Source organism: Microcaecilia unicolor, chromosome 1 (assembly GCF_901765095.1).
Source record: "Microcaecilia unicolor chromosome 1, aMicUni1.1, whole genome shotgun sequence".
NCBI classification, from domain to species: Eukaryota; Metazoa; Chordata; class Amphibia; order Gymnophiona; family Siphonopidae; genus Microcaecilia; species Microcaecilia unicolor.
The window spans coordinates 227,924,605-227,952,423 of NC_044031.1; the positions used below are offsets into that span (position 1 = coordinate 227,924,605).

Sequence of the window (27,819 nt, forward strand, 5' to 3'; positions counted from 1 at the left end):
CACTCCACTACTCACCTTCCTTCCTCAGAGTGAATTCCATGTACCACTACCCTCTTGTCACCTGTTGGTCAACCAATTTCCAATCCACTTTACCACTTTGGGTCCTAAGTTCAGCCCTCTCAGCTTATTCATGTTTATATCTTTTTGAATGTGCCATCTCCAGACTTGTAAACAATCTTCCAAAAGAGAGCTCATTAGAGTCTTATACAAAGGCACTATCACCTCCTTACCATTCCTCACCCTATGCACCCAAGCATCCTTCTGGTTTTTGCTGTTGCCTTTTCTGTTTGGCCAACTTTAGATAACCATATACAATTACCTCCATGTACTTCTATGCACAAAGGAGTGGGTCTTCATCCTCTATACTGTAATACTCCCTTGGGTTTTTGCAGCCCAAGTGAATGACCTGCATTTTTTAGCATTACAGTTTTGGCTATCAAATTCTGGACCATTCTCATATTATCCACACTTTCCAGGATGTCTCAGATATTGGTATCGTCCGCAAAGAGGCAAACCATATCTGACAGCCTTCTGCAAGATCGCTTACAAATATGTTAACAAGCGGGAAAAGCATGTGGAGCACAGCTCACGGAATTCTCTCTTACTTCACTCTATACGTATGTGGGTGTACGTATGTTTGTGTTGCCTGTAGATTGGTGGGTATGGAGGTATGGATGTGCTTGTGAATGTATGTTTAGGGGATGGAGGCAGTAGTGGGGATTAATTTTAACACAACAGTTTCACCCCTAGTGCATGCTGATTTTCACATTAACTGCGTAGTGTGAAATGGGCATGACTGACAGATAACTTGCGAATAGCCATCTCTTCCTCAATCTAAATCACCCAAATTACCTTTGGAACAGAGAGAGTGTGATACCACCAGAAGTAAAACACTACTCTGAGAGCGAGTGTACTAGGCGCCGAAATACACTTTCTTTTAAAATTACCCAGTGAAAAAGAGACCAATCTCTGTGACAAAACATAGAGAGATGCTACCCTGCAAGGCTTAGGAGGAAGGGAGGACTGATCCCTTAGAACTGAACTCAGGATCCAAGTAAAGGTTTTGCACACATGATTTCTGGCAGGAAAGTATCCCATCCAGGATAGTAGTGAGGAAGCTTCTATGACTGTGTCCCAGAGCCAGTCTCTACTCTCTGTAAGAGTTTTGAGTTTACCTTCATACCAACCTCCCCTATGAGAAGGCTGAAGAACTAGATGTCTCCATGGGAAATAGTGTCTGCCCCCAAAACTGAACTCAGAGGCTTTAAACTCTAAACACGTCTACTATGTAGCCCTATTTTGTGACAATGAAGGTTGTTATCAACTGGCATTAAGTATCCTCGTAATGACACCAATTCTCCTAATCATCCAAGGCTATAAAAGAGAATGGAAAGGGATCCTCCAAGAAATAATCTTCTACAGGGGAAAAAGTGAAGATATTAGCTGGTTGGTCCTTTCAGGAATCAGTCCAGGGAATGCACAGACTGCCAACAGGAATGTGTACAGTTCCTGGTTCTATTAAGATATCCAGTTCTCTAAATCCTGCTCTCTTTTGTGGCTCAAGAACCTGCTTGTCTTGGAGTTTCACTAAGCCAAATCCAAGGTCCACTCATGTAGGTGCTCCATCTGATCCCTGGTAGGGCATCAACTGCTTCTTCCAGTCTTTGGACTTCAGGATCGCAAAAGGGTTGGGTCAGAAAATTCATCTGTACAATGATTGTTTTGGGTTATGAGAGCTGGATGCATAGATGCACTTTTGGTACCAAGTGTACTTTCTGCTATCAGGTATAAATATTACCCTCAGTTTTGAAGAGTGTATTGTTTGCTTCACATGAAGCTGCACATGAACAGAATCCTGACGCAGGTGGAGACGCCAAAACATGGCACAGTATTGAGTCTTAATGGTGTATTTGCTACAATAAATGTCTTCTATTGGACTCAAGCGTTTCTGATTTTTGATGTTGAAAGAGTCATCTTACACCCTACCCCCCTATTTTTCCTTGTAACTTTACGTAGTGGTGGTTTGGCTCCTCCACCTTTGTTCTTGTGCTCTTATGAGAGCAGCTGTCATGTCCTACAGGAGAACTCCATCCCAGACTAAATCTGACATACTTATCAGAGCATCTGCGGGTCAATACAGTAATATTCCTCAGCTTATTCCCATAAGAGCATTGTCTTGCCTACTGCCACCTGCCAACTAGAGGCCAAGATTACTGGCTGTGGCCCTTTGCATAGATTTGGACCTGTTGGTTTTCCACTAGGACCACCATCTCTGCTTCCATTGTCCTTGCCCACTACTCCTTTCCCAAGACTATAAGGATCAAGATTATTTTGCACCATAGACAAGAATGGGAATTCTGATCCATTCCTTGACAAAGATAGCTATGACAAATCACTTTTTGAGGCGCTTTCCAGCTTTTCAAGAGAGAAGAAAAGCAGCAGCCTTGTGACACTGGGGCTAAAGGCGATCACCTTGAAAGGAATCTGTTAAGATACACACATATTTGCATAAATGTGTATCAGGAGTATAGTTATCGTTTATTTACCTTCTATACCACCTTTACCAATGGTCAGGCCAATGCGGTTCACATAAAAATATTTAGGAAACCAAAAGAAATACAAATCAGTCACATACATATGCATGTATGCTAGTATTCTAAACATTTATGTGCATAACTGGTGCATAAATGTTAGTGCCTATATTGCAGAATTATCCTATATATGCATAGCCTACATGCTTGGTTCAGCTGCTGAAAAACCCAAATATAAATTGGATAGCTAAGCCAAATGCTGATATTTGACACTTATACATATAGGAGTCAATACTCAGCATGGTTTAAGAGGCCAGTGCCACTGAACATCAGCTTTAACCACTTGTGTGGAATTCAGGCACCAGTGGGGTAGAGCCAGCAGTTTTGCGGGCACAGGCCATATTCGGTACCGCTTCCCACATACCTAAGAGGACAGACAGGACCTCACAAAAGGCCATCCTAACTTTGTCCACCAGCTGGCACCTGTATAACTTCTAGGTTGCCATAACTACCACTTCCACTCCCATTCCCTAACATCCCCCTGCTAGAAGTTGTGGCCACCATTTTGAAACCCAGCAGCGGGAAGGGCAGGAGCAACTTGGCACTACTCCGGTCCAGACTACCCCCAGACAACCAAGTTACAACTAGAGCGAATGCTACATACCTGTAGAAGGTATTCTCCGAGGACAGCAGGCTGATTGTTCTCACTGATGGGTGACGTCCACGGCAGCCCCTCCAATCAGAAACTTCACTAGCAAAGTCCTTTGCTAGCCCGCGCGCACCGCGCATGCGCGGCCGTCTTCCCGCCCGAAACCGGCTCGAGCCGGCCAGTCCAGTATGTAGCAAGACAATACACTTCAAGGGAAGACTCAACTCCAAAGGGGAGGCGGGCGGGTTTGTGAGAACAATCAGCCTGCTGTCCTCGGAGAATACCTTCTACAGGTATGTAGCATTCGCTTTCTCCGAGGACAAGCAGGCTGCTTGTTCTCACTGATGGGGTATCCCTAGCCCCCAGGCTCACTCAAAACAACAACATTGGTCAATTGGGCCTCGCAACGGCGAGGACATAACTGAGATTGACCTAAAAAAATTTACCAACTAACTGAGAGTGTAGCCTGGAACAGAACAAACAGGGCCCTCGGGGGGTGGAGTTGGATCCTAAAGCCCAAACAGGTTCTGAAGAACTGACTGCCCGAACCGACTGTCGCGTCGGGTATCCTGCTGCAGGCAGTAATGAGATGTGAATGTGTGGACAGATGACCACGTCGCAGCTTTGCAAATTTCTTCAATGGAGGCTGACTTCAAGTGGGCTACCGACGCAGCCATGGCTCTAACATTATGAGCCGTGACATGACCCTCAACAGCCAGCCCCGCCTGGGCGTAAGTGAAGGAAATGCAATCTGCTAGCCAATTGGATATGGTGCGTTTCCCTACAGCCACTCCCCTCCTATTGGGGTCAAAAGAAACAAACAATTGGGCGGACTGTCTGGTGGGCTGTGTCCGCTCCAGGTAGAAGGCCAATGCTCTCTTGCAGTCCAATGTGTGCAGCTGACGTTCAGCAGGGCAGGAATGAGGACGGGGAAAGAATGTTGGCAAGACAATTGACTGGTTCAGATGGAACTCCGACACGACCTTTGGCAGAAACTTAGGGTGAGTGCGGAGGACTACTCTGTTGTGATGAAATTTGGTGTAAGGGGCCTGGGCTACCAGGGCCTGAAGCTCACTGACTCTACGAGCCGAAGTAACTGCCACCAAGAAAATGACCTTCCAGGTCAAGTACTTCGGATGGCAGGAATTCAGTGGCTCAAAAGGAGGTTTCATCAGCTGGGTGAGAACGACATTGAGATCCCATGACACTGTAGGAGGCTTGACAGGGGGCTTTGACAAAAGCAAACCTCTCATGAAGCGAACAACTAAAGGCTGTCCTGAGATCGGCTTACCTTCCACTTGGTAATGGTATGCACTGATTGCACTAAGGTGAACCCTTACGGAGTTGGTCTTCAGACCAGACTCAGACAAGTGCAGAAGGTATTCAAGCAGGGTCTGTGTAGGACAAGAGCGAGGATCTAGGGCCTTGCTGTCACACCAGACGGCAAACCTCCTCCAATGAAAGAAGTAACTTCTCTTAGTGGAGTCTTTCCTGGAAGCAAGCAAGATGCGGGAGACACCCTCTGGCAGACCCAAAGAGGCAAAGTCTACGCCCTCAACATCCAGGCCGTGAGAGCCAGGGACTGGAGGTTGGGATGCAGAAGAGCCCCGTCGTCCTGCGTGATGAGGGTCTGAAAACACTCCAATCTCCACGGTTCTTCGGAGGATAACTCCAGAAGAAGAGGGAACCAGATCTGACGCGGCCAAAAGGGAGCAATCAGAATCATGGTGCCTCGGTCTTGCTTGAGTTTCAACAAAGTCTTCCCCACCAGAGGTATGGGAGGATAAGCATACAGCAGACCTTCCCCCCAATCCAGGAGGAAGGCATCCGACGCCAGTCTGCCGTGGGTCTGAAGCCTGGAACAGAACTGAGGGACCTTGTGGTTCACTTGAGATGCGAAGAGATCCACCAGGGGGGTGCCCCACGCCTGGAAGATCTGTCGCACCACACGGGAATTGAGCGACCACTCGTGAGGTTGCATAATCCTGCTCAACCTGTCGGCCAGACTGTTGTTTACGCCTGCCAGATATGTGGCTTGGAGCACCATGCCCTGACGGCGAGCCCAGAGCCACATGCTGACGGCTTCCTGACACAGGGGGCGAGATCCGGTGCCCCCCTGCTTGTTGACATAGTACATGGCAACCTGATTGTCTGTCTGAATTTGGATAATTTGGTGGGACAGCCGATCTCTGAAAGCCTTCAGAGCGTTCCAGATCGCTCGCAACTCCAGAAGATTGATCTGTAGATCGCGTTCTTGGAGGGACCAACTTCCTTGGGTGTGAAGCCCATCGACATGAGCTCCCCATCCCAGGAGAGACGCATCCGTGGTCAGCACTTTTTGTGGCTGAGGAATTTGGAAGGGACGTCCCAGAGTCAAATTGGAGCAAATCGTCCACCAAAACAGGGATTCGAGAAAACTCGTGGACAGGTGGATCACGTCCTCTAGACCCCCAGCGGCCTGATACCACTGGGAGGCTAGGGTCCATTGAGCAGATCTCATGTGAAGGCGGGCCATGGGAGTCACATGAACTGTGGAGGCCATGTGGCCCAGCAATCTCAACATCTGCCGAGCTGTGATCTGCTGGGACGCTCGCACCCGCGAGACGAGGGACAACAAGTTGTTGGCTCTCGTCTCTGGGAGATAGGCACGAGCCGTCCGAGAATCCAGCAGGGCTCCGATGAATTCGAGTTTCTGCACTGGGAGAAGATGGGACTTTGGGTAATTTATCACAAACCCCAGAAGCTCCAGGAGGCGAATAGTCATCTGCATGGACTGCAGGGCTCCTGCCTCGGATGTGTTCTTCACCAGCCAATCGTCGAGATATGGGAACACGTGCACCCCCAGCCTGCGAAGCGCCGCTGCTACCACAGCTAGGCACTTTGTGAACACCCTGGGCGCGGAGGCGAGCCCAAAGGGTAGCACACAGTACTGGAAGTGGCGTGTGCCCAGCTGAAATCGCAGATACTGTCTGTGAGCTGGCAGTATCGGGATGTGTGTGTAGGCATCCTTCAAGTCCAGAGAGCATAGCCAATCGTTTTGCTGAATCATGGGGAGAAGGGTGCCCAGGGAAAGCATCCTGAACTTTTCTTTTACGAGATATTTGTTCAGGGCCCTTAGGTCTAGGATGGGACGCATCCCCCCTGTTTTCTTTTCCACAAGGAAGTACCTGGAATAGAATCCCAGCCCTTCTTGCCCGGATGGCACGGGCTCGACCGCATTGGCGCTGAGAAGGGCGGAGAGTTCCTCTGCAAGTACCTGCTTGTGCTGGAAGCTGTAGGACTGAGCTCCCGGAGGACAATTTGGAGGTTTTGAGGCCAAATTGAGGGTGTATCCTTGCCGGACTATTTGGAGAACCCACTGATCGGAGGTTATGAGAGGCCACCTTTGGTGAAAAGCTTTCAACCTCCCTCCGACAGGCAGGTCGCCCGGCACTGACACTTGGATGTCGGCTATGCTCTGCTGGAGCCAGTCAAAAGCTCGCCCCTTGCTTTTGCTGGGGAGCCGCGGGGCCTTGCTGAGTCGCACGCTGCTGACGAGAGCGAGCGCGCTGGGGCTTAGCCTGGGCCGCAGGCTGTCGGGAAGGAGGATTGTACCTACGCTTGCCAGAAGTATAGGGAACAGTCTTCCTTCCCCCGAAAAATCGTCTACCTGTAGAGGTAGAAGCTGAAGGCTGCCGGCAGGCGAACTTGTCGAATGCGGTGTCCCGCTGGTGGAGAGACTCTACCACCTGTTCGACTTTTTCGCCAAAAATGTTATCCGCACGGCAAGGCGAGTCCGCAATCCGCTGCTGGAGTCTATTCTCCAGGTCGGCGGCACGCAGCCATGAGAGCCTGCGCATCACCACACCTTGAGCAGCGGCCCTGGACGCAACATCAAAAGTGTCATAAACTCCTCTGGCCAGGAATTTTCTGCACGCCTTCAGCTGCCTGACCACCTCCTGAAAAGGCTTGGCTTGCTCAGGGGGAAGAGCATCAACCAAGCCCGCCAACTGCCGCACATTGTTCCGCATGTGTATGCTCGTGTAGAGCTGGTAGGACTGGATCTTGGACACGAGCATAGAGGAATGGTAGGCCTTCCTCCCAAAGGAGTCTAAGGTTCTAGCGTCCTTGCCCGGGGGCGCCGAAGCATGTTCCCTAGAACTCTTAGCCTTCTTTAGGGCCAAATCCACAACTCCAGAGTCATGAGGCAACTGAGTGCGCATCAGCTCTGGGTCCCCATGGATCCGGTACTGGGACTCGATCTTCTTGGGAATGTGGGGATTAGTTAATGGCTTGGTCCAGTTCGCAAGCAATGTCTTCTTCAGGACATGGTGCAAGGGAACAGTGGACGCTTCCTTAGGTGGAGAAGGATAGTCCAGGAGCTCAAACATTTCAGCCCTGGGCTCGTCCTCCACAACCACCGGGAAGGGGATGGCCGTAGACATCTCCCGGACAAAGGAAGCGAAAGACAGACTCTCGGGAGGAGAAAGCTGTCTCTCAGGAGAGGGAGTGGGATCAGACGGAAGACCCTCAGACTCCTCGTCAGAGAAATATCTGGGATCTTCCTCTTCCTCCCACGAGGCCTCACCCTCGGTGTCAGACACAAGTTCCCGGACCTGTGTCTGCAACCTCGCCCTGCTCGACTCCGTGGAACCCCGTCCACGATGGGGGCGTCGAGAGGTAGACTCCCTTGCCCGCATCGGCGAAGCTCCCTCCGCCGACGTGGTCGGTGAGCCTTCCTGGGAGGTGGCCGCGGTCGGCACCGCACGCGGTACCGACGTCGGGGACCTCAACCTGGGCGATGGGCCAGCCGGCGCCACGCTCGACTGTACCGGAGGCGCAAGCACCGCCGGTACCGGAGGGGTAGGGCGCAACAGCTCTCCCAGAATCTCTGGGAGAACGGCCCGGAGGCTCTCGTTTAGAGCGGCTGCAGAGAAAGGCTGAGAGGTCGATGCAGGCGTCGACGTCAGTACCTGTTCCGGGCGTGGAGGCTGTTCCGGGCTGTCCAGAGCGGAGCGCATCGACACCTCTTGAACAGAGGGTGAGCGGTCCTCTCGGTGCCGATGCCTGCTGGGTGCCGAATCCCTCGGCGACCCAGAGCTCTCGGTGCCGACACGGGGAGGAGACCGGTGTCGATGCTTCTTCGATTTCTTCCGAAGCATGTCACCGGAGCTCCCCGGCACCGACGAGGAGGACGTCGAATCCATCCGTCGCTTCCTCGGGGCCGAGACTGAAGAAGGTCGATCTCGGGGGGGCTGTACCGCAGGAGCCCTCAGGGTAGGCGGAGACCCACCCGAGGGCTCACCGCCACCAGCAGGGGAATGGACAGCCCTCACCTGCACTCCACCCGATGCACCACCGTCCGATGACATCAGCAGACGAGGTCCTGGTACCACCGACGTCGATGCAGCTATCCGATGTCTCGGCGCCGATGCAGAGGCCCGATGCCTCGATGCACTCGATGCAGGGGCGGCCGAGGAAGATGGTCTGGACGCTGACGACGTCGATGCACTCGAAGATCCCGGTGCCGATGCCGACGAAGAGCCCGAGAACAACACGTTCCACTGGGCTAGTCTCGCTACCTGAGTCCGCCTTTGAAGCAGGGAACACAGACTGCAGTTCTGAGGGCGGTGCTCGGCCCCCAGACACTGAAGACACGACGAGTGTCGATCAGTGAGCGAGATAACCCGGGCGCACTGGGTGCACTTCTTGAAGCCGCTGGAAGGCTTCGATGTCATGGGCGGAAAAATCACGCCGGCGAAATCAAAAGCCGAAATGGCGAAAATTGAAGCACCAAAATTTAGAGGGAGAAAAATCTCGACCGAGGCCAAAAAGAAGCCTACCCCGACGACGAAAGAAAACTTACCGGGGCAAAAAGCTGGAAGTACGGGGAGGATTTACACGAAACCCGGCGGGGGGTTTCCGGAGCACTTCCCGACTAAGAGAAACTTTCCCGAAGGAAAAAAACACGCTCAAATAAATTGGACGCGCGAGGTCGACTTTCCGGGGCTCGACACGGCGAAAACACGACCGTACCGAGTGCGGACAAAAGAAGACTGGCCGGCTCGAGCCGGTTTCGGGCGGGAAGACGGCCGCGCATGCGCGGTGCGCGCGAGGGCTAGCAAAGGACTTTGCTAGTGAAGTTTCCGATTGGAGGGGCTGCCGTGGACGTCACCCATCAGTGAGAACAAGCAGCCTGCTTGTCCTCAGAGAATATTAGGAAGTAGCAACAACTACAGCAGAACGGATGGGAAAAGGGTAGGTGTTAATTTTACCGCGGGTGCAGAGGTTATCACTGCTCCCACGGGGTGGGAAAATAACCTCTGTTTGCACCCGCGGTAAAACTTTGAAATTTTCTTCCATTCCTGCGGTTTATCCGCTCCCGTGTCATTCTCTACTATAGCTACCCATAAAGTCTGCACAGAATCCTTTGCCAGGTGGAATTTCTCTCTCAATATACCTTTGAACAGACGTTGCAAGTGCAACACTAAAATCCTTGCCCAGACATTTGTAGCAGGTCTGGTATTTATCAGCAAAGGATAGCTTTGCTTACAGTATAGGCAGAGTTTGATGCCATTCGCCTTCTCTACCATCAGAAAATTTGACAATGAAAAATAAAATGTAAAAAGTTTTGGAAGAAAGGCAGTAAAAGAAAAGGGTCTGCAACAGAAAATCTTGTCAAAAGCCTTAAAATTAAAAGTAATTAGTAGACATATTATGGAAAGAGTAAGATTTAAAACAAAACAAAAAGCACTGGTTAGCTAATGCAGTGAAAACACACACAGCGCTGCGTAAGTCTGGTAGCGCTTTAGAAATGTTGAGTAGTAGTAGTATATATATATATATACATACATACACACACTCTTTGTTCTATGTAATCAGAACGCTTTGTTAGTTCTACTTCTGTTATATTGTGATCCATATTGAACTTGAATCCTATTTGAGATAATGTGGGATATATATATATATATATATATATATATATATATATATATATATATCAGAAAAACTGTGTCCTTTGGCCTTGGTGAAAAATGAAATACAGATGCACAATCAAGGCTACAGGCATATGAGAACTGCTTGGATCTCTGCTATCATACTAGCTCTCCAACAGGGAATTCTGTAACAGAGCACCTGCATTTACATGCCACCTGAACACGTAAGTTACAGAATACTATCACTTTTGCAGTTAAGTGTACACTTACACATGTATGCAGCAGCAAAGCACCCAAGCACTATTCTAAGAGTGCACATAAGTGGAACAGTGCAAAAATGCAAGGGGGTGTTCAAGAGCATAGGAGGAGCTGCCACTTAAAGAATACAGTAAGTTATGTGCATCCTTGCAGCATTTGAGTGCCTGCAGCTAAACCAGTCTAAGGCTGGAGTAACTGCCGATGCCTAAATACAAGTAGTGCTGATAATGGATGTTCTAGAACAGAACCTGCACATCCAGATGTTATAGACTAGGCCCTCGCTGCACAGCATCATGCACCCACTTATAGAATTACCCAATGTGACTTACATCCATGATAAGACCTTACAGTCCATCACTGCCATCCTAGATTTACTGTAACTGAAGGTTTGCCCCCTATAGGAAACTGAGGTGTGGGAACATTCCACACCTCAGGATCACACGGCTGATTCTTATCATGTAATTTCTATCAACACAAAGGACCTTTTTCAAAATATTACTTCTAAGATTTGATGTAATGTGTGGTTTTCTATGTGAAATCTTACCAGCGTGCTCCTCGACATTTTGTATCTTCTCAGTAATTTTGTTTGCTTCAGATTGAGTCTATGACTCTTTGCCTCCAGCTTTAGAAGTTTCTGGACCTGTGGTGTTGCTTTCATCTTTGGTTTGAGTCGTGCCATGTAGCTACCCGGAACCAGACATTGAAAACAAAATGAGCATATCCTTTCTGGAGTGGCTTTAACAGCTATAAAACAAAGAGCACATCATACTAATTTGTAAAGCTGAATCAACATAATTTTGATTAACATTTATTATTCTGGTGAAGCTTCAGATCATATTAACACAAAATGTTTTCTGCAGAGTATAACGGTACATTACGTGCCCTATTTACTAAGCTGAGCTAAAGTTTTGGTTACCTGCATAGTAACTGCAAAACTCTCTGCATTACCTGTTGCAGGCTTTACTGCCAGTTTCCCATTCAGTTAATGCAGAGAAAGATGTCAACTGCATTGAGGAGAACATGATGCACTTAAATGCACCATTACCTACTTCCACATTAAGGTACAGTTGCTGTCCCGTTTTGTTTTGGTAGTTAATGTAGAAATTACAGCACATGAATTGTTAAGGTGAAAAATTAAAGGTTAGTGTGTGTTAATTGCACCATTAACAACTAATGCAGCTTAGTAAACAGAGCCCATACATTTTAAGAACACAACAGTGATCACAAAAGTGATAATTTTAGAAGTGCCTTGACTGCTTACAAAACTGCCTGGGTGTATATATGAATAAAAGTAGTTGATCAGAAAACACAGCACCTATTTTTGTGTGATATAAGTGTAGGCTTTTCCTAGCAGTGAAGAAATGGTGGAGCGAGCTCACCATTTATAGGGCAATCCTATAAGTGGGTGCTCCATCTAGGTGCCATGATGCTGCACAGTGACAGAGTTTATTCTATAATGGCATCAGGGTGCCCAGGTTCCATTATAGAATATTAACATAAACCAGTACCAGTGCACTTAACATTTAGGCACCCACAATTAGATCAACCATAGAGCTGGCATAGTTGCAAGCACCAAAACGTGGTAGGGATGCGCATAACTTACAGTATTCCTGGCTATGATCCACCACTGTATACCCCTCCCCCCTTATATTTGCAGGATATGCCACTTAGGTGGAATACTGTACACACATGGGCATGTCAACATCGGTATTCTGTACATTTATGCACATAATGTAAGTGTGTCATTACAGAATCGCCTTTCTACTGTATAAACTACATGCATATGCATCAGGTTTCTACCGGCACATACACACACAAAGTTTGTACCTGCCTCGGAGCAGGTGTATCTTGTGTAGGAGGTTTCAGGAAGGCTATTTTATAAAGGCCCACAAGCAAATGCAACACAGGCACCTATGTTCCTCAACAGCCTAGGATTCCTGTTATATTTTACTAAAAATGTGGCTAAAAAATTAACAACAGGATCTTGCAATTACAGGGAGCTCTGGCTGCAACAAACCAAATAGGAAGGATTTGATTTTATAAGAGGTGCCTAGGTGAAAAGTCCAAAAGTGCTTTCGCCCAGTCTCTCTCTCTCAAATTCCACCCCAGCCTCCACCCGATAATTATAAAATATTGACATAGGGAATATTTACATCACAGACTCAAAAACACCTTTCAAATGCTGGATTCAATTTTAATAAATACTAAATATTAAGTGAAAAAGTGTGAAAAAAAAGAAAGAGTATAATACATTTTTTTCAAAAAAATAAAAACACACACACACATATGTTTCAAGAAGATTTTTAAAGCTATCAAAGTTCCACCAGCGGTGGCTAGCATTTCACAATTCACTGCTTCTGGGATTCAGGACTGTCAAATTTTGCATTTCTATTGGGTTGGGACACTGACAACTATTTCTAGATGTTTTTGGAAGGGTGTCTGAGGCTTTTTCTTCTTTGATAAAGCAAAGATACTTACCTGTAGCAGGTATCCTCCGAGGACAGCAAGCCTTATATTCTCACGTGGGTAAAGCGGGTACACATTGCTGGATCAGAGCTTGTAATGAACAGGTCTCTGAGCGTGAGATGCGCTCCACTGAACATTTGCAAGTGCCTTCCCACCCACCGCAAGAGTGTGGGACTCGCAGTACAATATAAAGCACAAGAAAAAAAGGAGACAACTCCAAGGGGAGGTAGGAGGGTATTTGAGAATATAAGGCCTGCTGTCCTCAGAGAATACCTGCTACAGGTATGTATCTTCGCTTTCTCCAAGAACAAGCAGGCCTATAATTCTCACATGCGGGAATCCCTAGTTACCAGGCTCACTGAAAACAACAACCAGTGGTCAATTGTCCTCATAACAGAAAGGGAAAAAAATAATTAACCTGAAACTATATACAATCTGAGTGAGAGTGCAGCCTGAAACAGAACAAAAACGGGCCTAGGAGGGTGAAGTTGGACTCTAGACCGCAAACAAACTCTGCAGAATTGTCTGTCCAAACCAACTGTCTCGTCGGGTATCCAGTCAGGATCAAAAGACACAAAAAGTTGAATCGACTGTCTGTAGGGCAAAGTTCGCTCCAAGTAAGAAGCCATGCAATTCTTGCTTGCAGTCCAAGGTGTGTAGTTCGCTTTCGCCAGGATGGGCATGAGAACGGGAGAAGAATGTTGGCAAGACAATCAACTGGTTCAGATGGAACTCTGACACAACCTTAGGTAGGAATGTAGGGTGCTTGCGGACTACTCTGATTAAACTTCGTATACGGTGTATCAAACACTAAGGCCTGAAGCTCACTGACCCTGCAAACTGAAGTAACAGCCACTAAAAATATGACCTTCCAGGTTAAGTACTTTAAATGAAAGGCTCATGTGGCTCAAAAGGAGCTTTCATCAGCTTGACGTTGAGTTCCCATGACATAAGTGGAGGTTCAACAGGGGGAGAGAAGAGGAACAGAAATCAGATTGGAGACATCACTGTGTGACCCACACGAATAGGATGAGAGCTGATGTAGAGGACCAGGATTGGGATTGATATCCCAAGCAGAGAGAAGGAGAAGGAGCAACAGAGTAGGAAAGGAATGACGACAGCAACGAAGACGAGATGTACTCAGACAGAATGGAGATGGTTGAATGAAAGGAAGGAAACATTGAAGGTTGAGAGCTGAGAAGAAGGGAGAAGACAAAAGAGGTGGTGAGATGATGAAAGCAGAAGGTTGGCAATGTGCTCCTGCAGTGTAGAGAAGATTCAGATGGAGAAAGAGATTGGAAAGGAAAAGTACAAGAAGAGGAACTGCACTGGAGCCATAAGAAAAAGAAGAGAGAAATTACAAACAGGTTAGAGAAGATGTTTTAGTGCACAGCACCTGGAGCAAGGCCCTGGGTGGATTGGGGTGGACCTGAGAGTCACCCCAGAGAAGGCTATAAGGACATACAGATGGGCTGCAAGTCCTCCGCAGCACCTGGAAGACAGCTGGTGAAAGTGCTAGGCACCTGGAGTGAAGGTCCTGGATGAATCGGGGTGGACCTGAGAGTCACCTCAGAGAAGGCTGTGAGGATATGCACCCCCTCCCCTGCTCGCTTAAATTGCTTACCACTGCTTAACTCCACCTCCTGCCCCCTCCTGGATCAACAGGAATATGGGTAGGCCCAGGGGAGCCTATCTAGACCTTGGGGGGAGGGGGAATTTTAAAAAAGTTATGTGGACTCCAACCCATATAATTAACTGTCACATGCAGGCACTGGCTGAATATTGGCCGGGACCTGCATAAGATCTGGAAGCCAGCCCCACAGAAATAAGCCTCCAACATTCAGTGCTGGGGCGCGGACATGGCCTGGCACCGAATATCAGAGGCTCATCTAGTCGGCAACGGTAAGCATTTTAAAAAACGCTGACCACTACTGGCAGAATATCAGGGGATCCAACTGTTTATTACAATCCTGATGGAGGTTTTTAACACAACCATGTCAGATTTTACAAATGATTTTTAAGAGAACAATTATTAAAGACTTCAACACAATACTTTAGTTTGAGGTTTCTCCTCTTGTCAGCAGACAACAGCCTCTTTTCTCTTTCTATAAAAACCTGTGCAAAGTTTTAGACAGGCAAATGAAGGAAATTTTCAGTCAAGCCATTTTATTAAGGCAAAGATCTTTGAAAACTGTCCTAAAATGTGCAAAAAATACTTTTGGGGGGGATTACAGCAGCAAAACTGTGACTATAAATAGCATTTCTGTTTTACCGGTCTTTTATAGAAGCCTGTGAGAGTTAAACTCAGTAGAGGGTTTGTTAAAAGGTCTACAACCTTCCCTTGGGTAGTTGAGGCTTCCATTTTTGTAAATTATATTAGTTTTGCAACATTTGCGTAAATGGTATAGCTAACTTTTTTTTTTTTTTATTTCGAAGTTTATAAATAGCACTCATAAGTTTCTCTAGGTCTTTATGTTTTGGTAGGATCAAGTAAAAAAAAAAAAAGCATAAATTATCAAAATTTTCCTGTGTTCTCATGTTCATATAGCTATACAATATCTACATTTTACAGATATCTTTACAGCCGGACTTCCATAAACATGACAGTCACAATATGATTTGTATTGCACACCATCTTTTAGCTGTTTTTCGTACATTTCAAGAACAGCCTGATAGATAAGATACATTTTCCAGTATAGCAGTTTTCTTTCATGAGCCAAGGAACTATTTACTTTGACCATTAATACAATATTTAAATTGCAGTTTTTTAAAGAATAAAATGTGTTAAAATTTCACTCACTTTGAAAGGCACTGCGGGTGTAGCTGAGAAAAGGAAAAAAAGAAAATCTTACTTCGTCATATAAATCACAATTCAGAACACAAATCAAACCCATCCCCCTCAAGTGCACAACATCCTCTTGCAGTCCTACTGAGGATTCTTTCTTTGCTACAAACCTTTCCAAACACTACAATACTTCAAGACCTAAAACCTTATACACAGGAAATGGGAAGAAAAGCACCCTTTGGGGAAAATTAAGGTGGTTAGCAAGTATGCATCATTGAGGGGCCCTTTTACAAAAGCAAGTTAGGCTCTACACGCGAGCAGCACACGTCAAAATGAGACTACCGCATCTCCCTGGCGGTAATTTCAGATTTGTGCTGCGCCCATAACGCCTGGATGATTTATTTCCCCCCGCATGTGGCATTTACAGCGGTAATCAGCAGTGGCGCGAGCCAACCAGTCACCGCACATATGTAGCACGTGAGCCCTTACCGCTAGATCAATGGGTGGCATTAAGGGCTCAGGCCGGTTTTAGGCACCCACTGGTTTCAGTTTTACCGTATGCCCTTTTCCCTTTCCATTTAAAAAAAAAAGGCCCTTTTTTCGCAGATGCTGTAAAAAGTGGGCCGGCGCACACCCAAAACACACACCTACACTACTGCAGGCCAATTTTACTGAGGCTTAGTAAAAGGACCCCTGAAAGAGAAATAGGAAGGTTGATTGTTTTAATGTACCAGTTTGTCATTTTATTAGGATTGTTTGTAATTATTTACCTTGACTATGAAATTGCTCAGCAGGTTATAAAATTAAAAGGGCCACATTAAAAATTAAAAGTGAAGCCATTGTTGAGGAAAGAAAATCTGGATGAGTCAGTGTTAGGCAATTACAGGCCTATATCTGTATTGATGTTTGTAGCTAAATTTATTGAAAGAGTGGTTTTGACTCAGGCCTAGATGCACTAACGACCCTTTAATGACCCTCTAACGACAAAATTTGCGACCATTGCATGCATTATAGGCCTTTTTCTGAAGCCACTAGCAGATAACGAAAACGGAATGCAAACCAGAAACTACCATTGAAATGTGGACAATTCGCTATGCACTAACCATACCGACGATTCTAACGAATCATTTAAAGTGACAAATTTAGCGAGCTCTCAGACCTGTCGTTCAGGGCTGAGCTGTCATCTCCCCGCTCCCTCCTGCACCTTAAAAATGCAAGCTGGCATGTAAAAAAAAAAAAAAGTTATATAAAAACACAAACCGGTAGCTCCCCACTTCTCCCTGCAGTAACCAAAACAAAAAAAAATTCAAATAGATCGGGAGGGGGCAAAGGCGCTTGTCAGGAGCGTCCTGTATGGGCGCCCTTGCCCCCCCCCAAGATCGCCGCTGTTCCCCGCTTCAGCCGGTTTTAATAAAAACAAATCTCCAAATTTTCTCATCCCCGGTCCCCCTCCCTTCCTGTGTTTCCTGTCCATTGCTCCAGGGCTCCACCTCCCGCCATCCTCCGCCTCCGTGCCCCGCCCCCTGGGATCGTCGCCGCCGCTCCCACCCTCCACTGGACCCGCCCTCCACATTACCGTCCCGTGCAGTGCCTCTCACCTGTATGCGAAGGTGCTGCACGGGATAAAACATCTGATCGCCAATTCCTTCTCCGATGTCAGTCTGTTGTTCCTGGGCCCGCCCTCCATTGACGTAAGTTATCTACGTACGTAACTTACGTCTATGGAGGGCGGGCCCAGGAACAACAGACTGACATCGGAGAAGGGAGAAGCAATTGGCGATCAGATGTTTTATCCCGTGCAGCACCTTCGCATACAGGTGAGAAGCGCTGCATGGGACGGTAATGTGGAGGGGGGGTCCGGTGGAGGATGGGAGCGGCGGCGACGATCCCAGGGGGTGGGGCACGGGGGCGGAGGATGGCGGGAGGTGGAGCCCTGGAGCAATGGACAGGAAACACAGGAAGGGAGGGGGACCGGGGATGAGAAAATTTGGAGATTTGTTTTTATTAAAACCGGCTGAAGCGGGGAACAGCGGCGATCTTGGGGGGGGGGGGGGGCAAGGGCGCCCATACAGGACGCTCCTGACGAGTGCCTTTGCCCCCTCCCGATCTATTTGGATTTTTTTATGTTTTGGTTAGTGCAGGGGGAAGTGGGGAGCCACGTGTTTGTGTTGTGTTTTTTTTTGGACGTTTGTGGCATGTGCAGAGCAGCCAGCATAACGCTTGGCTGCTCTGCGCATGATTTAGGGGCCGATTACGACGGGGATTACAATTCAGTGATACATTGTACTTCTGGATACCGCAACGAACATGTTTGACCTGTTTTTTTGGTGCATGCTTCGGTTTTTCAAAATCGTTAAGGACTTTAACAATTTAGATTTTGTTACGTATGTTTGATGCATCTGGGCCTCAACTGTTAGAGTTTGTGGAAGAGGCACAGGTTCTGGATCCATGTCAGCATGGATTTAAGTACATAAGTATTGCTATACCGGGAAAGACCAAAGGTCCATCAAGCACAGCATCCTGTTTCCAACAGTGGCCAATCCAGGTCACAACTACCTGGCAAGATCCCAAAAATGTACAGTACATTTTATGCTGCTTATCCCAGAAATAAGAAGTGGATTTTCCCCAACCTTTTTTAAACCCCACTAAGCTAACCACTTTACTACATAGTAACATAGTAGATGACGGCAGAAAAAGACCTGCACGGTCCATCCAGTCTGCCCAACAAGATAAACTCACATGTGCTACTTTTTGTGTATACCTTACCTTGATTTGTACCTGTCCTTTTCAGGGCACAGACTGTATAAGTCTGCCCAGCACTATCCCCGCCTCCCAACCACCAGTCCCGCCTCCCACCACCGGCTCTGGCACAGACCGTATAAGTCTGCCCAGCACCATCTCCACCTCCCGCCACCGGTTCTGCCACCCAATCTTGGCTAAGTTCCTTAGGATCCATTCCTTCTGAACAGGATCCCTTTATGTTTATCCCACGCATGTTTGAATTCCGTTACCGTTTTCGTTTCCACCACCTCCCGCAGGAGGGCATTCCAAGCATCCACTACTCTCTCAGTGAAAAAATACTTCCTGACATTTTTCTTAAAAATGAGGAATTTTTCCAGTCCATTTAATAGCGGTCTATGGACTTGTCCTTTAGGAATCTATCTAACCCCTTTTTAAACTCCGTCAAGCTAACCGCCCGTACCACGTTCTCCGGCAATGAATTCCAGAGTCTAATTACACGTTGGGTGAAGAAAAATTTTCTCCGATTCGTTTTAAATTTACCACACTGTAGCTTCAACTCATGCCCTCTAGTCCTAGTATTTTTGGATAGCGTGAACAGTCGCTTCACATCCACCCGATCCATTCCACTCATTATTTTATACACTTCTATCATATCTCCCCTCAGCCGTCTCTTCTCCAAGCTGAAAAGCCCTAGCCTTCTCAGCCTCTCTTCATAGGAAAGTCGTCCCATCCCCACTATCATTTTCGTCGCCCTTCGCTGTACCTTTTCCAATTCTACTATATCTTTTTTGAGATACGGAGACCAGTACTGAACACAATACTCCAGGTGCGGTCGCACCATGGAGCGATACAACGGCATTACAGTGTCCTCATTTTTGTTTTCCATTCCTTTCCTAATAATACCTACCATTCTATTTGCTTTCTTAGCCGCAGCAGCACACTGAGCAGAAGGTTTCAACGTATCATCAATGACGATGCCTAGATCCCTTTCTTGGTCGGTGACTCTTAATGTGGAACCATGCATGATGTAGCTATAATTCGGGTTCCTCTTTCCCACAAGCATCACTTTGCACTTGCTCACCTTAAACGCCATCTGTCATTTAGATGCCCAGTCTCCAAGTCTCGTAAGGTCCTCTTGTAATTTTTCACAATCCTCTCGCGATTTAACAACTTTGAATAACTTTGTTTGGTGAGCAAATTTAATTACCTCACTAGTTACTCCCACCTCTAGATCATTTATAAATATGTTAAAAAGCAGCAGTCCCAGCACAGATCCCTGGGGAACCCCATTATCTACCCGTCTCCATTGAAAATACTGACCATTTAACCCTACTCTCTGTTTTCTATCTTTTAACCAGTTTTTAATCCACAATAGGACACTGCCTCCTATCCCATGACTCTCCAATTTCTTCTGGAGGCTTTCACGAGGTACTTTGTCAAACGCCTTTTGAAAATGCAGATACCAGCTCACCTTTGTTTACCCCTTCAAGAAATGAAATAGATTGGTGGGGCAAGATTTCCCTTCACTAAATCCATGTTGGCTTGTCTCATTAATCCATGCTTTTGAATATGCTCTGTAATTTTGTTCTTTATTAATAGTCTACTACTACTACAAATCATTTCTACCGTGCTACCAGTCGTACGCTTTGCCTGGCACCAACGTCATGCTCACCGGTCTATAATTTCCTGATCTCCTCTGGAACCTTTTTTAAAAATCGGAATTACATTGGCCACCCTCCAATCTTCCGGTACCACACTCTATTTTAAAGATTAGGGCACAGTGTAGAAGCTTTCTTGGAATCAATGCTGGATGAATTATGTTGTGGGTTGGATGCCAATCAGATCTATTGTTTGGTGTCACTGGATATTACTTCTGCATTTGATACAGTTGATGTAGATTCAGTCATTTCAGTATTGTGCTGCTTCATAGACTGAGGCAGATGGGGCTTGGTTTTGTTTCATATTTTAGTGAACGGTTGATGCAAGTGAAGAGTGGAGATTTGGTGTCAGATGTTATTCGGGTGACTAGAAGGGTGCCTCAGGAGTCAACTCTTTTGGCTTTACTTTTCAATATTTATCTGTCTTCTTTGGGGAAGATTTTTAGGGATTTGGGTATAAGCTATCGTGTTTATGCGGACGATGTGCAGTTCTTTTTTTCTGGTTCTAGACCGTGGGAATGAGTTGTCAGTGAGGTTGACAGGGTATCTGTCTGAAATAAGTGAGTGGATGTGTATGAATAGGCCGAGGCTGAACATGCAGAAAATGGAAATTTATGCTTGTTGGAAGACAGGAGGCTGACTCCTGGCCAGAATCATTGGCAGTTGGTTGTGTTTTGCCTGTGAAACATTGCCTGAGAGTGCTGGGACTGGTGTTGGATTGCAGGCTTTGAATGCAGAAACAGGTTTCAGCAGTGGCTCAATCGTCTTTTTTCCATCTTCATTTGTTAAGTCAGTTGAGACTGATGTTGTCTCTGTACAACCTGTCTAAAATAATATAATCTATAGTTTTAACAATTGATTATTGTAATTTCCTGTTTTTGGAAAGTGCAGCGTATTGAAGCAAGGCTTTGCAGGTGATTCAGAACAGCACAGCTTAGGTATTGTAACCTTCTGTAATAATATCCAGAACCTGATGGTCTGATGTGATTTTGGCCCACTCCTTCCAAAACTCCTCCCACCAGAGGAAGAGAAGAGTGGTCCAGCCTTGCATCATTGTGACTTTCTGAAGGCACTGGGTGCTCTAGCTGACTGAGAGGAGAACTTCCTGTCTGCACGAAAGGAAGACTGGCATGCCTGGAAGTGGGACGTCTAACAATATTGCTGATGACTGGAACTGTACTGTCTGCCATCTCAAAATTGAGAGCCCTCTGAAGACGGATGACCAGAGGCTTTTGACTTATCCTCCAGCAACCGCTATGGCTTAGTTTCCCCCCAGTTCTTTCAACAAGTTACTGAGATCTTCTCCAACTAGCCATTTGCCCTGAAAGGGAGGTTTAACTAGACATGACTGATATGCATCCGCTGCCAAACGCCGCAACCAGAGTTGTTGACGTGCTGTGACAGCCAAAGACATACTGTGGACTATAATCCGTAACATCTTCCAAGTAGGCCAACCCCACTTCCAGCTGGGTGTTTTGGCGCCCATCTTGTGTTGCCGACTGCTGATGATACTTCAAGCATGCTCTTGCTATGAACGAGCTGCACAGTCACTTGAAAGCCCAAAAAGGCCACTTCAAAGGCTTGTTTCAGTGAGCCTTCCAGTTTCCTATCCTGTAGATGTTTTACAGCAATTCCCCCTTCCAGCAGCAAGGTGGTCTTCTTAGTCACCGCCACAACCAGGCAGTCCTCCCTGGGAAGCTGCAATTTATCTTTCTTTCGGAACTAAAAGATAGAGGCGAGCCATGACCCTTCCCACACTCAGTCCCGCATCCGGTGAGACCTATTCTGCTGTAATCAGGTCCTAAATGTCTGGATGCATCAGGAAGGCCTTAAAAGGATCTCTAAGCCCCTTCATGATCGATTAAGATGGAACTCCTGACACCAAAGCAGAAGGCTCCTCAATGGAAAGCACTGCTAGTATCTCAGAAATAAGATATGAATATGAAACAACCTCAGTACTTTGGATCATCCCGTACCTCAGGAGGGAGCTCTCCCTGCCAAATGTGTGGTGGCGGCAAAAAAAAAGCAAATGGAATGCTAGGAATAATTAGAAGGATACAAAATAAGACCAAAAATATTATAATGCTTCTGTATCGCTCCATGGTGTGACTTCACCTTGAGTACTGTGTTCAATTCAAAAAAAGATATGGCATAATTAGAAAATGTTCAAAGAAGAGCAACCAAAAGATAGAGGGGATGAAACTGCTCCATATGAGGAAAGCTTAAAGAGGTTAGAGCACTTCAGCTTGGAAAAGAGATGGCTGAGGGGGTTTATGACTGAGGTCTTCAAAACCCTGAGTGGCATGGAAATACTTTTAAAACAAGTAGGAGGAAACATTTTTTTCACTCAAAGAATAGTTAAGCTCTGGAACCTGTTGCCAGAGGACGTGGTAACGGCAGTTAAGAGTATCTGGGTTTAAAAAAGGTTTGGACAAGTTCCTGGAAGAAAAGTCTGTTATTGAGATGGACACAGTGGCCTAGTGGTTAGAGTGGTGGACTTTGGTCCTGGGGAACTGGGTTCGATTCCCACTACAGGCACAGGCAGCTCCTTGTGACTCTGGGCAAGTCACTTAACCCTCCATTGCCCCAGGTACAAATTAGTACCTGTATATAATATGTAAGCCGCATTGAACCTGCTATGAGTGGGAAAGCGCGGGGTACAAATGTAATAAAAAAAATAAATAAATATACGTGCATATTAGCATGTCCATATGAGAGACTGATTTAACAAAAGGTTTTCTTGCCACATGTCTATAATGAGAGCTCTTAGGGCCCCGTTTACTATGGTGCGTGGTTTTAGTGCACATCCTAATCATGTAGGAGCCTATAGAGATATCGTAGGCACATACGTGGTTAATACACATACATGGTTAACGCACATTAAAAATGTTAACGCGCCAGTAACGCTGCTTAGTAAACAGGGCCCTTAGTAAATCAACACATATGTATATTTTAATTTATTTATTTTAAAAATGTCTATACCACCTATGACTAGGTGGTTTACAAGATAACATTCACATTATTCAAGAGAACACCTACATACATACATACGTACAACACAAATCGATATTAAAATAGTTCAATTCTTCATAAAAATTTGTAAAAGGCAGACACAAAGTTGTGTTTTCAGCAACTTTCTAAACTGTTTTACTATCACATTGCCGAAGCTGTCCAGACAATGCATTCCACAGATTAATACCAGCTGGAAAACTATATTTATTTGTTATTCTTTTCTGTTTCTGCTGGTCAAATATTTGACAGGGCCAGAGGCACAGAGAAGTTGCACCATTGCTCTCATTTACAAGGCAGAATTGAAAATATTTTTAATCTTCTTACTATAGTTAATAGGATTGCAAACAGATGGCACATTTAAATAACTAAGCTGTGGTAAGCGCTAGAATGCACTTAAAAGGGTTTACCACAGGACACGCTCAGACATCCTGCAGTAAGATCTCAATAGGCACACATGCTACCCATGCACTGTCTGGGGGCAGAGAGTGGGCATTTTAGTGTTAATCAGACTGTCCACATTACCGAGGGAGCCCTTACCACATACAAAGTAGGCTTTGGTATGTGCTCCTGTGGTATTTTTTTTTTTTTAATGGCTGCGTGCTTTGGCCATTAATTATAAAAATAGAGGGATCTTTTACAAAGGCACCGTAGTGTTTTTAGTGCGCACTAAACACTAGAGACACCCATAGGAATACATGGGCATCTCTAGCATTTAGTGCACGCTTATTTTTAGCGTGCACTACAAACGCTAGTGCGCCTTTGTAATATCGGAAATTTTCAGGTTGCAGTAAAAACAGCCTTTGCACACAAGAAAAACCTGTGAAAGGGCAAACTAAGGACAACTTTACTGTAGGGCTCTGTGTACTGAGCTGCAGTGTAGGCACGCAAACATTTTAGCGCACGCTAACGATAGACACCCATTATATTCCTATTACTAATTTTTAAACACACACTAAAAAGTTTGTGTGCCTACAACATGGCTTAGTAAACAGGGCCCCTTTTACAAAGTGGCGGTAAGCCCAATGCGGGTTTACCGCTCACTAAACAGGAAGTACCAGTACCTCTGGGGTACCATAGCACCCTGGCAGTACATCCCATCCCAAGCACACTGTCATATCCAGTGCTACAAAAATATATTTTGTATATTTTTGTAGCGCCAGTGTGTACCCGGTGGTAACGGTTATCACCAGATTAGCGTGGGAGCCCTTAGCGCCACCCCAGTGGGTGGTGGTTAAGAGCTAGCTCTCCCCCCTCCCCCGGAAATGGCCTAGTGGTTAGGGTGGTGGACTTTGGTCCTGGGGAACTGAGTTCAATTCCCACTTCAGGCACAGGCAGCTCCTTGTGACTCTGGGCAAGTCACTTAACCCTCCATTGCCCCACGTAAGCCGCATTGAGCCTGCCATGAGTGGGAAAGCGCGGGGTACAAATGTAACAAAAATAAATAAAATAAAAATTGATGTATGGCCATGTCTTAAAAAAAAAAAAGAACCAACCTTTTACCCGCTGCGGTAAAAGGGGGCTTTAGCGCACGGCCCCTTTTGCCGCAGCTTGGTAAAGGGCGGCGGGCGCCCCTAGTTTGGTAAAAGGACCCCAACGTTAACAGTACCCACGCCTGCGCATTCGACAGCACCTACCGGCGCAGGCAACCTTTCTTTCTACACACCATTTGAATACACGCGCACATAACGATACAACAGGACTTACAGCAAGTAGCGGGACTCTGGTACACAGCGCTCCCTCAGCTCCAGCGCCGCGCGCGCCAGGAAGTCTCGCTCTAGTTGGCGGCGTAAGCTCATTTCTGCCGCACAATCACAGGCCCGACCAACTCTTCGGCTGCTCTGTCCCGAATAGCGGCAAAAGGTAAAAGACGGATACAGCGGGATCTTCCCGGATTCAATCAGAAAACTTTTTAAAAGTTCTTTTTTTTTCTGGCAGTCGTTTAGATATGGACATTTTACATATATCCTCCGATTTTTTTTCTTTTCTCTGGTGATCGTATTTAACGCTGGAGATTATTGGATCCCGCAGATCTGGCTTTTACCCCATTCCCCGAATAGCTACTAAGCAAATAATGTAAATCACGGATGCCTGTACTGCAACGCTGAGCTGAACCTTAGGTTACTGTGAAAATACAGCAACGATACCGACTGAATGACTTTATCACCAGATTAGACTCGGGCACTCGACCCCCCTCTATTTCACGGCTACTTCAACCTTCTCCGCACGCAATTTTCATCCCTTCGCGCACGTGCATCGACACTGCCTGCCCTCTGCTTCCGCTTCCATAGTTAGCCAAGCTAATGCTTCATGGCTCGGAAAACGATGGTAGTCTCACTTTCAAAACATATAGGTTAGATAGAGAACAGGAGCCGAAGTGACGTCAAAACGTTGAGGGCGATTAGGTTAATCTCTGTTTCCTCTCCCCCTCGTAGCCGTCATCGCCATACACCCAAAAGCAAGCAAACCTATGAGCTGCTGCATCCACATTGTCTTTCTATATTGTTGAGAGCATTTTTATTTAATCACACTTATATTTTCAAACATGCCGGCATGTGCAGTACACGGATGTACACAGAAGTATAATAATGGAATAACTTTTCATACCTACAGTAGTAATTTGTTATAAATTGTAATCAGTGTGTTATTTAGATTGTAAGCTCTTTTGAGCAGGGACTGTCTCTTTGTATCAGGTGTTCAGCGCTGCATGCATCTGGTAGCGCTATACAAATGCTAATAATAATAATAATTTGGAGGGGCTGGTTTAGGTTATTTAGATTTTGCTCACACCTTTTTCAGTAGTAGCTCAAGGTGAGTTACATTCAGGTACTCTGGATATTTCTCTGGCCCAGGAGGGCTCACAATCTAAGTTTGTACCTGCAGCAATGGAGGGTTAAGTGATTTATGTAAGATAAGGAGTAGTAGCAGGATTTGAACTGGCCACCTCTGGATTACAAGACAAGTGTGGTGCTCTAACCACTAGGCCACTCCTGGCCATGGGTGTAGTTTGACTGTTTCATTTATGCTAATATGAAGGAAGGAAGGGAGAAAGCGCTGGCTTTTTTGAGAATTACCATAATGTATATGTATCCACAATTCTTATTTAAGTTTTACTCTCATCAAATGGTTGCATGTATATATATTACTAATTAATACCAACCGTTACAAATTTTATTAACAATCTTTATTAAACTCTTTTTCTTAATCATCACTACTTCTCCAATTGTTGTTTGAAAACCTCCCCATTCATTCACACATACTCAGTCATATCATCCACAAGCATACACTATAAAATAACACTAATTCATACACAAATGGTACATCTACTCTGAAAGGTTATAACATACAAACTCCTCAAATCCTTTAGATTTCTTTCAGTGAATTTACATATATTTATATATGTTTGCTTTCAATAGTCCCAAAATTCTGATCTTTGTTAAAAGTTCACTTGATGTTCTCCAGAAATATTCCAACGTCTTTGGAACTTTACTTCTTCAAAAGAAATCCATATAGAATTGTATCTCACAATGAACCATGGTATAAAATGTTCATCTAATCAGATTCGTAGCCATAGCCAACTCCAGGTAGAAGACCTCTTAGATCTTTACACCAAGTACTTCATTTCTTCATAAGGTAACCATTACCAGGCCCTTACAACAAATTTTTCTCCTCATCTCGCAACCACAATCAGACCCTACACGATCGTGTTTCGCTTGATAAGCGTCTTCAGAGGTCAATTAAATCGGCTCTACAAGGTTGTCGAGCACTCATCAGCAACTGATGTGCCAGTGGTAACGTATACAAGAACGTCCACACATGCTGGAACATGACTTCTGCTTTTGCTTACTATCGCCCGGTGGTGGTTCCAGGGCCCTACTCTTCATCTCCTACCGCAGGTAAGGCCAGGGTTGTTCGGCCGCCAAACATTGTTTGGCACAGGGACTCACTATTTTTGCAGCACGCTTGACAAAAGGCTCTCCCGTATAACTTAAAAATAACTCTAGTAGAAGGGGACAGGGACGGACTTCAGATTGGTTTACAAAGTCGGAGAAATGCGCATTAAAGTTAGTGAACCAACAACTCTACAGAGTTAAGGACAAAACGGTGAACTTGCCCCGATTACAACTATGCAGGAGAAACGCCTGACAACTGGTAAGTTACTATCTGGGGGGGGGGGGGGGGTTTAAATCTTTTTTATTACCTCCGTCTGGCCGCGTCATTGAAAGCCTTGCCCGTCTCTAGCCTTCCCTTCAAGTTCGTTCCCTCAGAGTCCCGCCTTCTGACGTCATTTCCTCTTTCCGCGAGGGCAGGACTCTGAGGGCACGAACTCGAAGGGAAGGCTAGAGACAGGCAGGGCTTTCAATAATGCGGCCGCTTCGACGGAGGTAATCAGAGGAGCGAAGAGAATCGCTAGGTATGGGTGATTGGAGGGGGGGCAGGGGAGAGAAGAGAATCGCTGGGTATGGGTGGTTGGAGGGGGGCAGGGGAGCGAGGAGAATCGCTGGGTATGGGTGGCTAGAGAGGGGGTAGGGGAGCGAGGAGAATTGGTGGGTATGGGTGGCTGGAGGGGGGCAGGGGACAGAAGAGAATCACTGGGTATGGGTGGCTGGAGGGGGGCAGGGGAGCGAGGAGAATCGCTGGGTATGGGTGGCTGGAGGGGGGGCACGGGAGAGAAGAGAATCGCTGGGTATGGGTGGCTGGAGGGGGGCAAAGGAGAGAAGAGAATCACTGGGTATGGTTGGCTGGAGGGGCAGGGGGCGAAGAGAATCGCTGGGTATGGGTGGCTGGAGGGGGCAGGGGAGAGAAG

General features: G+C 46.3%; 1 protein-coding gene across 1 annotated transcript in view; it reads right to left on the bottom strand.

Annotated features, from left to right (window-relative positions):
* C1H18orf21 (chromosome 1 C18orf21 homolog) overlaps positions 1-25,351 on the bottom strand; it is a 46,341-nt gene extending 20,990 nt beyond the window's left edge. The window contains exons 1-3 of the mRNA XM_030204610.1: positions 24,720-25,351; positions 15,619-15,641; positions 10,897-11,096 (exon numbers count right to left, since the gene is read on the bottom strand). Of these exons, the coding sequence (XP_030060470.1) occupies positions 10,897-11,096; positions 15,619-15,641; positions 24,720-24,811 (315 nt within the window). The 5' untranslated portion in view covers positions 24,812-25,351. The remainder of the gene's footprint in view (positions 1-10,896; positions 11,097-15,618; positions 15,642-24,719) is intronic.
* Between the last annotated feature and the right edge of the window lie 2,468 nt (positions 25,352-27,819).